Source organism: Sander lucioperca, chromosome 5 (assembly GCF_008315115.2).
Source record: "Sander lucioperca isolate FBNREF2018 chromosome 5, SLUC_FBN_1.2, whole genome shotgun sequence".
Taxonomy (NCBI): domain Eukaryota; kingdom Metazoa; phylum Chordata; class Actinopteri; order Perciformes; family Percidae; genus Sander; species Sander lucioperca.
In genome coordinates this window covers 21,024,956-21,041,453 of record NC_050177.1, presented here as the reverse complement: position 1 = coordinate 21,041,453, position 16,498 = coordinate 21,024,956, and the positions used below count along the sequence as shown (strand labels likewise).

General features: G+C 40.9%; 1 protein-coding gene across 5 annotated transcripts in view; it reads left to right on the top strand.

Annotated features, from left to right (window-relative positions):
* Window positions 1–16,498, top strand: part of tiam1b (TIAM Rac1 associated GEF 1b) — a 55,968-nt gene that overhangs the window by 11,832 nt on the left and 27,638 nt on the right. For 3 of the 5 annotated variants that reach the window (XM_036001152.1, XM_031297463.1, XM_031297458.1), the window contains exons 1-3: window positions 2,866–3,009; window positions 15,029–15,120; window positions 15,220–16,141. In XM_036001152.1, the coding sequence (XP_035857045.1) occupies window positions 15,230–16,141 (912 nt within the window). In that variant the 5' untranslated portion in view covers window positions 2,866–3,009; window positions 15,029–15,120; window positions 15,220–15,229. Of the gene's footprint in view, window positions 1–2,865; window positions 3,010–15,028; window positions 15,121–15,219; window positions 16,142–16,498 lie in introns of those variants that run through there. The other 2 variants (XM_036001150.1, XM_036001151.1) reach the window with 1 other exon arrangement.

The following is a 16,498-nucleotide window of genomic DNA, read 5'->3' as shown; positions in this document are numbered from 1 at the left end:
AACATTAAACTGAATTATTGGCTTTAAAAGTTCAATAATGCCAAAAGATGTAGAACATTGTACTGTTTAAATTTATATTCTAGCTAAAAGTATGATTATGTCTAAAAAAAGTCATGGTATAGTATGTCGGGGGAAAAGTAATTGTATATTGTGTCCATAAAAGTCATAGTATAGTAAGTTGAAAAGTCATAGTGTAGTATATAGGAAAGTCATAGTATAGTATGTTGAAAAAAAGTCAGCATAATATGTCTAAAAGAGTGAAAAAAGTCATAGTATAGCATGTTGAAAAAGTGATAGTCATACTATAGCATGTCAAGTCATAGTATAGTATGTTGAGAAGTCATAGTATAGTATGTCGAGAAGTCATAGTATAGTATGTTGAGAAGTTATAGTAAAGTATGTTGAAAAAGTCATAGTATTTCAAAAATAGTCATAGTATGTAAAAAGTCTGGAAGAACATGCAATTGAACCAGGAGGTCTGCACTGCCTACTTGTTGGTTGGAGTTTTAGCCACTGTGCCATCAAGGCTATTTAAAAAAAGTCATATTATAGCATGTCAAAAAAAGTCATAGTACATTATGTCGAAAAAAGTCATAGTATAGCATGTCGAAACAAGTCATAGTTTAGTATGTTGAAGAATGAAGAACTGGATAATACAGTGGATGCTACTGAATCAGCATTCACACATAACTGCAGAGGCTTCCTGACTAACTTGAGTCAGCTTGAGCACATCAGTTGATGAAACGTCTTAAAACATCACTTTGTTTCAAGATCTTGCAAAAATAAATCTCTGTAATGCAATCTGAACTTTTTTTGCAAACATGTAGAAGTCAATCAGATTGTTTTCTGAAGGTGTTTTTATTAATGTAGGCAAAATGCAAGCAATAGTATAACTGATCAAAAACATTGAGGTAAACCAGATTGTTGTACTGTAGTTCTGTGAAGAGTCACAGTGAACTTGCATATCCTGGGAAATGGATTGCTATCTTCTGCTTCAAGCTGTTTTTTGTTTGTGTTTTGTTGGTTCACTATGGCTGAAGGCGATTGGCAGTGATTGCAGTTGGTTGTGACACCTGGACAGCATCAGCAGCCTGAAGTGTTGCTGTGGATCTGTAATCGTAATCTCACCTGCCAAGTTGCTCCAGCGGTATTGAATGGCCTGTTAATGTATTGGATGTCTAATTCAATCACCTCCTAAATTGAGTGCGGATAGCACTGGGTTTAATAGCCTTGTGTCGGTGATGAGAGAGTATTTTGTTTAGCTGAGATCCATGCAAGCAATCTACATTTCTGAAATGCCTGTGGCGAGAGCAGGCGTGGATTCTGGATTCATTAGCCCGCATTTCACTGATAGACCCATTCATTGCTCTGCTGAATGATCCAGCATTTTTTGGGGCGAGGACACAAGTAGATAAGATGATCTCATCTCATGCAGCAAAAACTTTTATTTAACTTACACCTATGAAAATACAATAGTAAATATTTGGTTGTACGTTAACTGCTGTCAAAACACACCATCCAGGATATGCATCACTATATTTTTTTTACACTTTAGATTGTCAGTCTAAATAATATATAAATAATGTCTTCCAACGCTATCATGTGCTTCCAAGTCTTTTGTTGTCATTGGATCACATCCCAACAAACTGTTCCCACATCGAAAAGAAGAAATTGGCACACAATTTTGTTTTGTGTGTGGGATCTGTAGCATTATTGGCACAAAACCATAAGCAAAATTCAGTTTTTCAGAAAGATGACCTGTGTGAAATCGAGCTCAGAGATTTGATAAGAACGCAGGTTATTATGTCTGGTTGCCTCTGCACATCAGACATTCCTGTCTTTAAACCCCAGTGGTTTGGTTTAATATCAGGGTCACAACCTTGGCAGGACATGAAAATGCAGTGAGAGGAAGTCAGCCTGACCACGTTGCTGAGTGCTTTTTATTTTGGTCTTAGTCATCGCAAAGTCTAGACATGGCAATTCAGCCCTCCAATCTCTGGAATCCTTGCAGACGGACTAAGCTCAGTGCTCTCTCTGTCTTTCCTCTGCATGGTTTTTTAGGATTTCTATGCCCTTGACTAGCTCGGAGCATGTTTTTACTTTGAGCGTGCATGCAAAGCTCCTTCTGGAGCACATGATGCAGGCTGCAGCTGAACAGACGTCGCTGTGCACTCAGTCCTCCATCCTCTCCTTCCTCTGTCCCCTGTTCCCTCTGCTGATTCCATCATCTCAAAATGAATCCGCCACCGCTGTCACTGCTGACGTGATAGCCACACGACATCACTGGTGCTATGACAACAGCAAGTCCAGCCTTTCTCTCATTCACAGGTCCATTTTGGGCTGTCACTGAATGTTCCAAATTATGCACCGCAACACATTAAGAGCGCAACCTTTCAGCCCTTGTTGCCTTTGAGGCGAAAATAACATTAGTTACATTTCACAGAATCCTGTCATTACAAATCCTGCTCTTCAAACCACCAAAAAAGGAGATGAAAGCAAGATTATTTTCTGTCTAACACAAAAATGAGGTGAAGTTAACATTTAAGCTGCATCTAATCCAGAATGACAGACAGTTGTTGATCTTAATCAGTTTTTTTTTTTTTTTTTTTTTGTACAATAAACTGGCTGCAACATGTAAACATGAAGCTTCTCATAGTGGAGTGGAGGGGCAATTACAGAGGAGACAAGGGAGGGAACACACATTCCTGTTGGCAGTAGGTTTGTAGTTTAGGGGGATGGAATTATAGAATGAAGGAGGGAGCAAAAAGGGAGGGAGGGAGCGAAGAGTGTGAAAGAGGCAGGAGGAGGAGTGGGGGGGGGTTACAAACAGTCACTCCCCCTCCCTCAGTTCTTCAACTCATCCTTGCATTTAGTCAGTGTGCTGTGGACTTGCAGGAGGAGTACCAATAATCTTCCTGTGATTGAAATTGTCCCCCTTAGTGATGTGTGGGCTTTCCCTTGGCTCCTGTGGAAAAGCAGAAGGGACACTTCCTGGTTGTATGCAGTAAGGTAAGTCATTGTGTTGGTTGCTGTGTATTTTTGTAGCACTGTGTGCTTGGCTGAGTTAACAGATAGAAGAGACAAACAGCTATCCAGCCTCAAACCTCCCACTTTCCAAAAGAGGTGCTAAATCACACCACCAGTAACACATTGAGTCTACATGTGGCCTGTAAGCATAGGTTTTAATGTATTTCAGAATGTAGTTACATTTTATCAGATGCATCTAAAGCTTTTGTGAATCTTGTTTGTGCCTTTAGGGTTTGTATTTATCAAATGTATCATCAGTGTTGGCAGTTCCATGCTCTCAGCCTAAAAGTGTGTGAATTTTCTAACCGTAGGTATGGTGTCTTCAAAGTGTGTGTGTGTGTGTGTGTGTGTGTGTGTGTGTGTATTTTCCTGGGGTCCTCACAGCCTGTGTTTAGGGTGGGGTTTCCACCTCATGTTTGTACCTGTAGCACTCCTGTGTAGGTCACAACTTCACCTACAACAGCAGGCAGTGAGCCATTGTATTGCTCCCCATTCACTGCCAGACGCAAACAATACAGAATGTGTCTGTGTCGTTGTAATGACAAAGAAGTGGTGGCTGTTTTGTGATGCTGAGAACGACAGATGATGAATTGCAAATGTAAGAGATGGTCAAAGTCAAGGAGAATTCCCAGAGCGCGTCGTGGAGGGGGGGTGGATGGCTTTATGATGTGCGAGTTCATTTAAAATCCCGGCTTTGTGTTTTGAAAGCTCGTTGTGACTCCTGTGGTGGGGGAGAGGGGTGAAAATGGTCATCTGGTGTCATAGTTATGGAAATGTATTGACCGTTCGAGGCTTAGCAGGACAGGAGGTCAGGCTCAGGCTTTCAAGCTTGTAAATCTTGACAATGCTTCCATTCTGACTGGAAGCTTCAAGCTTTTTTTTTTTTTTTTTTTTTTTTTTTTTTTAAAGGTATATAAAAATTGCATGGAACCTAACTGATAGGAAAATAATTGTAATCACAGATTGGTTTGCATGGTCTTGTGTCATAAGCTTTACTCAATTGAAAGGCATCGTGTGCAGTAGAACAAAGGTTGTATTGTAGATTTACAAGCCAGCAGAGTTCATCAGAGATCAGGTGGTATTTCAGATACTTAGCTTATTATAAAAGTTTATGTATGTAGCAGAATTCAGCATGACGGCACATGCAGCTCAACAATGGCGTTTTTCTAGTCACTCAGTTTGATGCCCCACGACTAACCACTGCAATTTGCGGCATTTTGTTCTGGCTTTTACTTGTGCAAATGTTCACCTGTAGCATGTGTAACCTACTGCTGCAGTTCTTTTAGCACAGCAAAGAGCTAGAAAGACACTGTGGACAAGACTGAGATAAATGAGAGGAACTGTCTCTCTACTGCCCAGGATATTGGAGTATAGAATAAATGCTCTTTTATTTGGTTTATAAATAACGTGTACATGCCAATGTTTTAGGTTAATTAATCAATGTTGTTATTTTTGTTTTATGTGCGTGCAAATTTGTTTCCATTCAAATGCATGTCCCCACCCCGTCCTAACGTGGAGATTGTTTTGCTTTCTGACAGTCAAATTCAGATTTTTATCAGCAGTCACTGAATAATGTTGGTCTGTCATTTGACTTACTGCCATAAGCTGGGCTGAATGTAAGAATAAGTCATGGATATGTAATGTATAGATATGCAAGTTGCAAGAAATTAGAAGGGAGCATGAATCGGCTATTATGAATTTAGTAAATAATCCTTTTCTTTTACACTGTCACAAGTCTATGACAGCAAGCTGTACATAGTTTTAATATGAAACTAGATATCATGGGGGATTTTGTTTTAACATGATTTTTTTGATTTGTTGTTAAAGGTAAAGTGACACAATTAGAGGTGCAACGATGAATCGATTAATTGTCAACTATTAAATTAATCGCCAACTATTTTGATAATCAATCGCTTGAGTCATTTTTTTATTAAAAAAAAAAAAGATTTCTCTTATTCCAGCTTGTTAAATGTGAATATCTTCTAGTTTCTTCTCTCCTTTGTGACAGTAAACTGAATATCTTTGAGTTTTGAACTAAACAAGACATTTGAGGACGTCCTCTTAGGCTTTGGGAAACACTGATCCACATTTTTCACCATGTTTTGACATTTTTATAGATCAAACAACTAATCGATTAATCGAGAAAATAATCGTTAGTTGCAGCCCTAGACACAATTTAGTGTGTGAAATGATCAATGGTCATTATTTTAACTTAACAGAATTCTGTTTTATATTTTGTTCCTTATGCAAGGAACCAGTCACCAAGCTATCCTATTGCATGCATATAGAGGTGTTTGGCCAAAATATGATGATAATGGTCTATGTCTGTATTGCCCGTGCTTCAGTTATCCTTCAGCATGGATTTATTATGACAGACCAAAGTTTTTGCTAATTACAAAGGAATTGAATTTTAGCACCGTATGTATTACCTTCAACTCCTCAATATGCTGACATTTAAATGAATGATATGGTCCTGCACTGCATTAATATGGAGTGCCTGGGTAAAGGTAGGTACTGGACTCCAGCTGAAATGGGACTTTCTAAGTGACATTTTACCACAGGGCAATAAAAGAGGCCTGGACCGGAAAATGTTATCAGGACTGCTTGGAGGAAGTGGCCACATTTTCTACCCAGCTTTGTTTAGTCATGTGTGTCAGGATCTACCGCGGCTCTGTTTCAGTGCACACTGCGACACAGTAAGGAGTTGGGAGCTCCAGGGGTGTTATGGTTGAGGTGGTGCTCAGGGATGACTTCTCCATGGGCTCTGTCCACAGATATGATTTAGATCAAATCTCCTCAGTGCATGTGAAAACGCTAGACATGTAACCGATGAAAGAACAAAACGGGCCAATGAATGAGCACACTTGTTTTTTGAGAGCGTTATTTGAAAACTTGTTCTTACATCCCGGATGAGTTTAGGAACACACAGATGCAGCCTCATCTCATCATCTAGTCTACCAGGATTAGGCATACTCTATTTGCAACATAACCTAAAATGTTTATTCCCTGCTCAATAATATTGGAATCAAAATGACAAAAATGGGCCTTGACATCGACCCAGATGTGATTTTCTTTTTTTCTTTTTTTTTCTTTTTTTTTGAGTGGAGTTTGGATTGTGTGCCTGCACTTGTGATCTTGCATAAAAGGCTTGATATTCCCACTCCCTGACCTGAAAGCAAGTGATTGCCTCTGTGGAAGAAGATCCTGAGTGAGAACCCATGTCCAATGCAGGATTGCTGCTCCTTTATGTCCTTGGCATTGTGGGTTTTTTTTTTTCTGCAGCCAGCAAAGGGACATTCAGGCAAAGATAAGTCAGCTGCCATACTGAGATTGGTAGGTGAATGGCTCACCCAGCAGTGGACTCTGGCTTCTGGTCTGAAGACAGCAACATCCATTCATTGCTGTTTTTGTGGTATTGCTGGCTTACTGAAGATGAGCAGAACATTGAATTAGATTTGCATTTTATATAATGCAAAGATTGCCTGGCCAGCTGGGCTCAGTGGAAGTGTGCTGAACAAGGCTGAATTGTACACTCCCTTCGATTTTATATAGGAAATATACTTGAGCACAGAAGAAATTGCAAACATTTTTCCATCTCCCACTGACATGAAATGTCTCTATTACTGCTATTTTTACATGGTCTCCGTGTTAATTTACCCAGGGGTGTGTCCTTATGACTTGTACATACGTTTTTCTATTCATCTACACCCAGAGCCTGAATATTGACCCTAACTTGCTATTGAACTGAAGACTGAGTGGGAAGCCAGTAAGAAATGGCAGTCATAGGTGAAGATGTATTCCAAAGATCACAGATCACTCTCTGTTGTTTCAACTATATCTAATTTCAGCTTGCAGCTGTTTTTCATACACATCATCCTGTGCCAGTGCTCAGTAGATAAAATTCCCAAGAAGTTTTGGTAACCAGTGTGTCCCAACATTGATACTGTTGATCACAAATCTATAATCATAAAACTGTCAAGCACATTTTGCTCCTCGTGTGGGTGGGTGGGGGTGGGGTGGGTGTGTTCAGACTGGAGGAGCGAATTGTAAAAGTCTGGAATTTGAAGCATGTATGGGCAGACTGGTGTTGATGCTCAGTGTAGCCAGGGGAGACCTTTTCACTGACAGTGACGGTAACAGGCAATGAGAAGGTCAACGATTGAAAGTCTCTGGTGATTGTGGTTGTGATGTTTTTGTCACAGTGGCTGCAGCTTTTTTCATTACATGAAGCATTTCTTATGCACTTCCCAGATGAATACTTCCGTCACAAACGGTTTAGCATTGAGCTTGAATTCTTGTGTGATCCTGCTGTCACTATCTCGCAGTGAACATTTCTTCAGCGACTGATTTAAGCTTCAGTATTGGGAGTTAAGTTTGAATGACTTTCTAAAGGTTTACTTTGGCACTTTTGCTTGCATCCAAATCTAAAAACAACTGCTGTCAGAATTAAAGAAATAAGGGTAAACGGATCATTGATGCTCTGACACAATGTCTTATGTAATGAAGTATGATTTAGAGAAGGAAACTGGAAGGAAGGTGACCGAAGAAATGGGAGGTTAAATTACTTAGGATGTTCACTTAAATTCAGTTATTCAACAGAACTACATTGTTCTGGCAAATCCAAATCGTCAAAGCTGTTAAGTGGGCCTTACAGTTTCAAACAGTGTTGTCAGTTGTCCTTTAATCTGAACAAGTAATACTTTCTCCTCTGATGGAGTAGTCTGAATGCTAAACCAGAAACATGTACAGACTCATTTTTAAATACTGTAATAGTTTCAAGTGGTATATAGTAGATTGTAGCTTTAACAGAACCCCACTCCCAGAATAAAAACTACAGATCTCTTCCCCCACAGAACTGCAGAGGAATCACTACAACCACAACCTCTACCCCCCTCCCTTTTGTCTTGTCAGTGGTCTGTGGCTCAAGTATACCTCCAATTAACAGCTGTTTAAGGACTTCAAAGGTTGCCATTGGGGAGTTAAAGAGGCGTAAGCAGGATGTGGTCTGATAGCACCTCGGTTGTGACCCTGTGGACAAGCATTTGGTGGCATTGATGAGTGAGATCAAAGTACTCCGGCACAAAATGACATCAAAAAATCTTGTATTTTGAGCCAGCGTTAAAAAGGGAAAACATGTTGTCCTCAGCATGGCATGTATTTAGAAGTGAGATTGTATTTACATATAATGTATTTCTTATTTTAGTGATAACTTCCCACATCTCATGGTACGGCCATTGCAGAATAACCAGGATCCACAGATAAAAGGGTCAGATATAGTTGGTCATCATTTTTCCAAGCAATGCAGGCAACACTATGAGGAAGCTATCCTTTTTAAAATACAGCTTCTTTTTTTTTTGTACATTATTTTTTTTACCAGTGACCATAGAAGCTCCTAAAGCATGCTTAAACCTATAAAATAGACAAACCAACTAGACCTGCAGCATCTGCTGTACACAAACCCCAAACAGCTTAAACACCAGCAGAAGCAGTGACCTCTGCACACACTGGTGCCTTGAGAAAACACTGGTGGGAACAAAGGTGTCACCAGGCTCAACAACACCAGCTGCTGCTCAACAACAGGCTCCAAAGTCAGTGCCTGCAGATTTATTGCAACGCATATAATGCATAATTGCAATATCTACTATAACACAGACTTGCAATATCTTCTGCAACCCTTAAGATGGACAAATACCCATGTTTAGTAAACTTAGCTGAGGATGCAAAAAAGTGTTTAAGCTTGTACGTTACGCTGCAAAGAGAAAGCCGCTTGATTGGAGCAAACAGGACAAATGTCTCTTTACATCACTCCCCTGACTTCTGTCATATTGGGACACTAAAGCCTACTTGGCTTAGAGTAGCTCAAATGATACCCTAGTCAGTTTTGAATAATGTAAATGAAGGTATTAACTTCCTCATCTCTTCCACCATGTTAGCTGTCCCAAAAAAGGATGTCCTGCTATGCCTACTGTGCAACATTCACAGACAAAAGGCATCTGTTTGCATAACAACCTACCTCTGTACTCCAATTTCAAAGTCAAATAGCCCATCTTCCTACAGCTTCTACCTTTTACCAGTGGTTGCTGCTGTCTTGCCAGGTCTCACACCAGCTGTACAGTCAGCCATTATGCTGCTTGATATGTGCTGGCATCCTTCTTAAAGACCGCTCTCCTACAATAACAAAGTCCCATAACACACGACCAGCTGAGCCTCTCATGACGGGGGTCAGACAGGGCACACACAGCACCACTATTTGCCGTCTGAAACATGAAATCAATCCTGCAGCAAATGAAAAGGACATCCGCTTATTGTGTCTTCTTGTTGTCGCTGAAATATGTTGTTCAAAAGTGTGTTTTGTGTGATGTTACTTCACATTAGGGCTGGGACGATATGCTTTTGTCCCGATTCGATTCTTTCACAGTACATGGTACTGTATGTAGGTTGTATTGTGATTTTCATTTATTGCGACTCTAGAAGCATTGCAATTCGATAGTATTAAGTATTGCGATTTTCTTTTCCTTCTTTAACAAAACAAAAGTTGAATAATACACTTCTAGAGACAATATGTCATGAGACGTTTCTAAAAATGAATTGTTTTCTAAGAAGAATGCACATCACAAGTCAGTCTGACATTTATTTAATTTGTAAAGGGTAACATAACATGTATTTTCTGCATTTTCTGCTTTCACTCTGTTTGGCTGGAAACGGATATGATGTCGGCGGCGGTACCATATAAGCATTTTTCCTTCTTCCCACCCCTACTTCACATGCTACTACGTCACTGCTATTGTTATAGCCGGAGTAGCTGTTGAAAATGAACTATATGGCAGTAGAATTATTTTATATTTTATTTCCTTTACCTGTTAAGTTTTTCCAGTTGTATGTTTCTACTGATAATGTTTTTAATGAGGCTGTATAAATCTTGCCTGGATGAGGCCCGTTGCTTCATGATACATTCTGTGCCACAGCTTGGCACAACGCTATTCCAAGACAAGTCAAACGGCTTTCATTATCACTGAAAGCCCCCTTTTTCCAGCTGTTTGCTATTCAGGGTTTCTAGGGCTACAGATTCAAGTCAGAAAAATCCTCCTTGGCTACATGACAGTGCTATAGTTTTCAGTTGAGCTATTAATGAAGACTGGAGGAAGTACTTATTTTGTTCATCAACAAAATAAATGCTACACTGGGACGGATGTTTCTCACCGACGTGAAACATTTGAAAGATGATGCAAGCTTTGTTGATGCTAAATTTCCCTGTGGCCCAACAGAATCTTAAATACAGTTGAGCACACTCGGGAGTAGAAAATGAGTCACGAGAACAAGAGATTGCTGTTTGGTTCTTCCATTCGCACAGAAGCATATGACTGTCAGCGGCAAATGGGAGCCGACTTGAGTGCAGTCTTTGAGTGGTAAACCCCTTCCCCTCCTCCTCCTCCTCCTCCTATACAACTACCTGTGTTATTATCTCAGGAGACTGGAGTGTTCAGATTACAGGGTTTTGTGTTGGAGCTTGTAACTAGTCGGCCCAGTGCATTCTTGCCTTTCACCAGTGTAGTTAGATTAAATGACAGGAATATCCTTGCAAGAAGAAGAGTTGCAAAATCCCATTGTGTCAAAATTAAGCTCAGTTGGTGTTCTATCTTCTGTTGCATTATGTGTCTTATTTTCTTGGGCTATGCAGCGAGGTCATCTCTATTATCTTAAGATTTATCTGGTGTTCTACAGTATTGCATTTTTTCCTACATGGAGCTCATGAATATAGGAATGTATGGCCAGGTGTTACAAACTGTCACTAGATTATACCTTGTTTTGAAAGTCCATAAGTCAGTTCTAGGCCGTAGGGCAAGACTTTTCATCATTTCCTCCAAATAATACCAGCAGCTTGACATTTTTGTCCTTGGGGATCTAACAGAGGAGAAGAGCAGGTGGCGGTTAGGACAGTGTTCCCTTGTTCCTGTTCCAACAGGCCCAAGTATTTGTCAAATATAAGCTGGGCTTTTAAGTGGTCTTTAATAACAAAAGGACCTTAAATCTACCTGTCACATATTTCAGCGATGACAAAATCCCACAGCACATGAAATGGAAATATGAACACGACTCTCCCAAAACAGTTTCAGATATTATCGATCATTGTGATATGGAGTGGTTCGGGCATAAATCAGAAAGGCTTGCGGTCATGTAGATATAAAAGGTAAGTTCTAGTAGATCATATTTTGTGAAGTCTTTCTTAGCATAAATCCAGATTGTGGCCACTGGGAACAGAACTAACCCTAAAACGTCTTTTTGTTAAAATAACATTTACCTGCTCCAAGTTGAAAGCATTGTGAGAATAGACATAGTAGACTGGCTCCATCGGTAATCTCCTTAAGCCTACATCTGACAGCTGATGGGGTGGATAACATATCTGCAGAATTTAAATACAAATCTGCAATTCACTTTTAAGGAATGCAAAAGATTCTGGTAATAGAAGAGAGAAAAGTATCATGATGGAGTGAAATTATATTTTTTAGACATTTAGCATTTTCTTCTTAACACACTGGATGGTGACAACAAAATGAAAGTGCTGTACCCTAGTTGTCTTGGCATGAACTGGATGTTTGTACATCAGCTGCTCATTTAGAAGCAGTTTGATGCTTCTCATGTACTGACTGTGTGCAACCTCCAGAAGTGGTGGTAGCCGTGGTGAAACTCTGTGCTTTTCCCTGAAGCTGTTGTTTCTGTTGTGAAGCTAATTTTGAGTCCCAATAAAAACAATTCTTCTTTGTGATCTGTTGGTGGGTGGAATCTCCTGTGGTTATGTATTTCATTAAGGGCTAGTAACGGATGAATCCTCTGAGACTTCTACTGCCCTGTGCTCCTATGCAGCCTGCTGAAAATGACCCATTTACTGGGGTCCTCACTCTGTCACACTGCCAAATTACCAAATTACTGGCAGTATTTTCTAATCCAACTGTTGATTTCCAGTTTTTATTTAGTTGCGTATGAATGACGACAGTGAGGATACAAGAAAGGGACACTAACTTACTAATGTGTGATAGCAGGTATTTCTAGAAGAGCCCACTGGCTGTTCCTGGGGATTTTGTGCTCTACAACTTCATTTCCAACCCTGGTATTTCTTCCTCATGTATTAATAAAGAGCTGCTGATGGATTCTGTGCACCAGCAGCATTGCAGCTTAAGAGAATATAGTGTTGTGAAATTGAGGCCACTTTAGCCTTGTATTCAGATGTTCAGCTATATTATATCCCTGTATTTCAAAATTTGGAAATTCAATTTTATTTATAGTATCAAATTATAACAAGAGTTATCTCGAGACACTTTACAGATAGAGTAGGTCTAGACCACACTCTATAATTTACAAAGCCCCAACAATTCTAGTAATTCCCCCAAGAGCAAGCATTTAGTGCGACAGTGGCGAGGAAAGGAAATGCATGCTTATTCATTTGTACAATTTTATTCTTATGAGCTTCTCCAGGTCAGTCTCTTAACTATATGTGTTCTTATATCTTGAAACCTTTGGTTGAAAATCATGCTCAGGGGGATTGAGTGTTCTGTTATCTCTCTAAGAGGCACAAGTAGCTAGCTGATTCTTCATGGATCCTACTGCAAAAATGATTTCAATGTAAAGAGAACTGTTCTCTCTTTTTGTAATCTTAAACTAATAATGATCTTGTGGCAGATGAAACGAGGAGCTGGTAGGATTTAAATCTGTTGTCCCCGTTAACATGTTTATTACATGTTCATAGTTCCCATACTGGAACACTTATTTGAATTTGTTCTCATGTGAGTTTTACATTTGATTGTATACACACTTTTACTTTCCTCTCTTTAAATCGACTTTGCTGCTGCTGCCTTCTTTAATATGAATGGGTCTATCCTAGAAAAAGGTAAAGGACAGACTATGTGTAGTCATAGTAATAGGAGGATTTGTTGCACTCCAACAATGTTGCAGAATGCATCAACTATTTTCATTTATTAAATATTTGTAATCATTTTGCCGTTTTTGATGATCAGCTGGTTCACATATTTCAGACCTGAACAAATTAAGGTTGCGCTGTAAATCCAAGGTCATTGCACAGTGGGTTGCCTTTACTGTACCGGCTGAGCAAACCACATCTTCGGCTGTTTGAGCCCCTCATCTCTGCTTGAAACGGTCAAATTAATTTCTGGCTAATTTCACATCATATTAACATTGAAACCACTGAGAACAAATGAGAGCAAATCCAGCCCAGCAACATATTAAAGCTCCCCTTTTACATAGCAGAAACTTCATCCATAAATACTCACCGTTAAACCTGTCAAAAAGCTTCTCGTAGGGCTTTATTTTATTGTATTTACAGTTTTATGAAACCCTGGGGGTCTCACAGTGTTGGCGATCAGGGCTAAAACACAAAGGACATTTTGTTTCTCTCCAGGGATGACATCTGCAGAGCCATTAAACTTTAACCTTACACATATGAAAAAATAAAGGGTACGGTGTGGGGAAGTGTACAAACAAGCCTAGAAGCTCTTAGTATGATGTTTTGTGCTAGCATTTTGTAAGCATGTTTGTGTCCCTCAGTGAATCTTGTTTCCTGTAATGAGTGCAGTGGCATTTCATAGTTCTGTCCCTCCTCCTTTTGTTTTCTCTTCCCCTACTAAACAGGATAGAATGAAACGGGCAATAAACCGCAGGGTTTATGAAAAATAAATGGACTTCCATCAACATCAAACATTGTGCATTGCAGTACCAGTGAATGGTGATGAGTGAGCAGAAGGAAGAGGGGAAAGGGAGCAACATAAGGTAGAAAAACGGGGTCAGCTCCAGTTTACGTAATGCCCCTCTTCACTGTAAGCCTGAGTGCATGGAGCAGCAGAGGGTTGGGCTCCCACTCCTCTGTGGTGGCTACACATGCACAAAAACTGCACCCCCAAAGGGTCTGTCCTGAAAGGAGGGGAGCGCACATCAGGAGGAACAGCCACAACATGGTTAGTTAATCTACTGTCCCATCTGCTGATGGTCCCAGGCAAAGAACGGGACCTTTATTTTGGAGCAGGCTGTACAGCCTAAAGGCAGGTAGATGGAGTCCCAACATGCATTATGCTGAAAAGCCCTCCTGCTCCCAGTCCTCTCTAATGCAGGAGGTAGTTCTTGAGAACAGACAACAACAGCGCTACATGAGCGGCTCACTTCAGCTCTGAATAACTCATGTTCACTCAGGCTGTCACAGTGCTCATACTGTCATTACGTCCCCTCCACTTCACACAACCCCTGTGCATGTTGGAAGGGGCTGAGTGGATTACTTCCCCTATCAAAATGAGGGTAGTGTTTTTCTAGCTGGCTTGACCAAAACTGTCTTTTTTTTTCTTTTTCTTTTTTTCTATAGTGTTAGTGAAGAAGCAACACAATATGCCAGGATCAAATTTCATTTGCTCCTCTGGTCTGCTTTTCTTATTTAAACTCCTCAATTTATGTTTTTGACCAGCATCAGAGTTGTTTTAGGGGAAAGTCTGTACTGGCCACATTCATGTCCGTCTGCAATTTCTTACAGGGACTTTGCAAGGAGTTGATATACAAGTTGTAATGGGGTACAAACAGTTACTAAATACTTGGTACAATATCAGGCTAGTTATTGATCACTGAAACAAATTAATTAAAGATGAAGGCATATGATGTGTTCCATCATACACTCTTGGGACAGCAATCATGCAATGATCTTGTTCGCCTCAGTGTTAGGGAGAGTTTCTTAAATCCTCTTAGTTCCAGTTGATGAATGTTCCAACTTGTTTTTATTAAACTGATCATCTTGCCTGTATATTTTCTGGATTATCCTCCATGAACGTATGTAGGGCTCTTGGGCAAAGACAAACAACTCTAGTGTTGTGTACAGCTTTTTTTGTCTCTTGCATAACAGTTAAAGAAAAAGAGGCCACTATGGAAACACAGTACTTTACTATGGCAGCATACATGACTGGAAGCATGTAACACATTTAATATGATTTCTCATCTGGATATCTGTTTTCAGAGCTTTTGGGATCATTCCAGCAGCTGAAGGACCAAACTGTCTGAAGATCCAGTGACATACAAAATGCCAGAAAAATCAACGCAATCCTGCAGGTAGGCACAATTCAGAAACAATTGATAAAACATTATGTTCCTGTATTGGTTTCATGTTCTTCTGGAGTTAATTTATGCTGTTTGTCCACTTCTGTTCAGCCTCTGAATCATGGGAAATGTCGAGAGCCAGAATGGGGACCATGCCCTCTACGGTAACGAACATGGCTATTTGTCACGTAAGCACATGTCTCGGTCTCTTCGCATCTCCAACAAGCAGTCCAGACGCTCTCGACATGCTTCATCAGGGAAAATAGAGCACAGGAACTCTGAGACGAGCACACGCTCAAGTAGCACCCCCAGTATCCCACAATCCCTGGCTGACAATGGACTGGAGCCTTTCAATGAGACGAATATCCTCCCAGACTTCGGAAGCCCCATTTGGGTGGACCGTGTGGCCATGAACCTGCGGCCTGTGTCCTTTCACAATGACCTGGCCAATCCGTCCGTGCACGTGAATACGATGCACATAACCCTACCTGGCCCCACTGCAGAGGAGGTGCAGGACGAAGATGTGTACACAGGCGAGGTAACGTACCTCCAGAAAACTCGGGACGGCTCCAAGGAGACCGTCAGCTTCAAGAAGAAAAGGTCCAAGTCTGCAGACATGTGGCGAAACGACAGCCTGGAGTTCTCCCTGTCTGACCTTAGCCAGGAGCACCTGACCAGCACGGAGGAGATCATAGACACGGCCAACGAGAGGGACTTCACTGACTGCAAAGGACACCTGCAGTCCAGCCCCTCAGACTCCGCTGACAGGGCCAACTCCCTGGACGAGCTGTACAGCCAGAAGATCCCCGCCCGCAGGCAACCCCACGGCCGCTATGCCAAGTGGCACGACGCCAACAGGGCTATCGGGGAGGGCGAAGACGATAAGATGCTCTCCCCATCAGAGGAGGATGGTAACACCTACGGTGCATACACCCTCCCCTGCCGGCGCTCCCACTGCCTGTCCGAAGGCCTGAGCAGCCACCAAGCTGCCATGTGTGCCAGTATGCAGGGCAGGAGGGCGCAGACTATACAGGTAAGATGCAGAGCAATTTCACATTGTGCTGATCTTTTAAACCACTAATTTGGCTCATGGCAAATCTCATTTAAAAAGAGGCACAATTCATAGAAAACATAACAAATCATTTCCTCCATCCATGAGTACGTAAACCATGTATTTATGTCCGTTTGATTTCACAACTATGGTGAAATGTCAGGGACCTGAACTGTTTTAGCTGTGTCACGGCTCCTTTATGCTCCTTGGCCAGAGTATGAAAAGCTGTGCAGAATCTTAGTCTGGTGGCATCACCAATAAGACGGCTCTCCTCATTCATTTTAATTCCCTCACATTGTCTGAGCATTTCCTCCGCTGCATTCACCTTAAAGATAATAA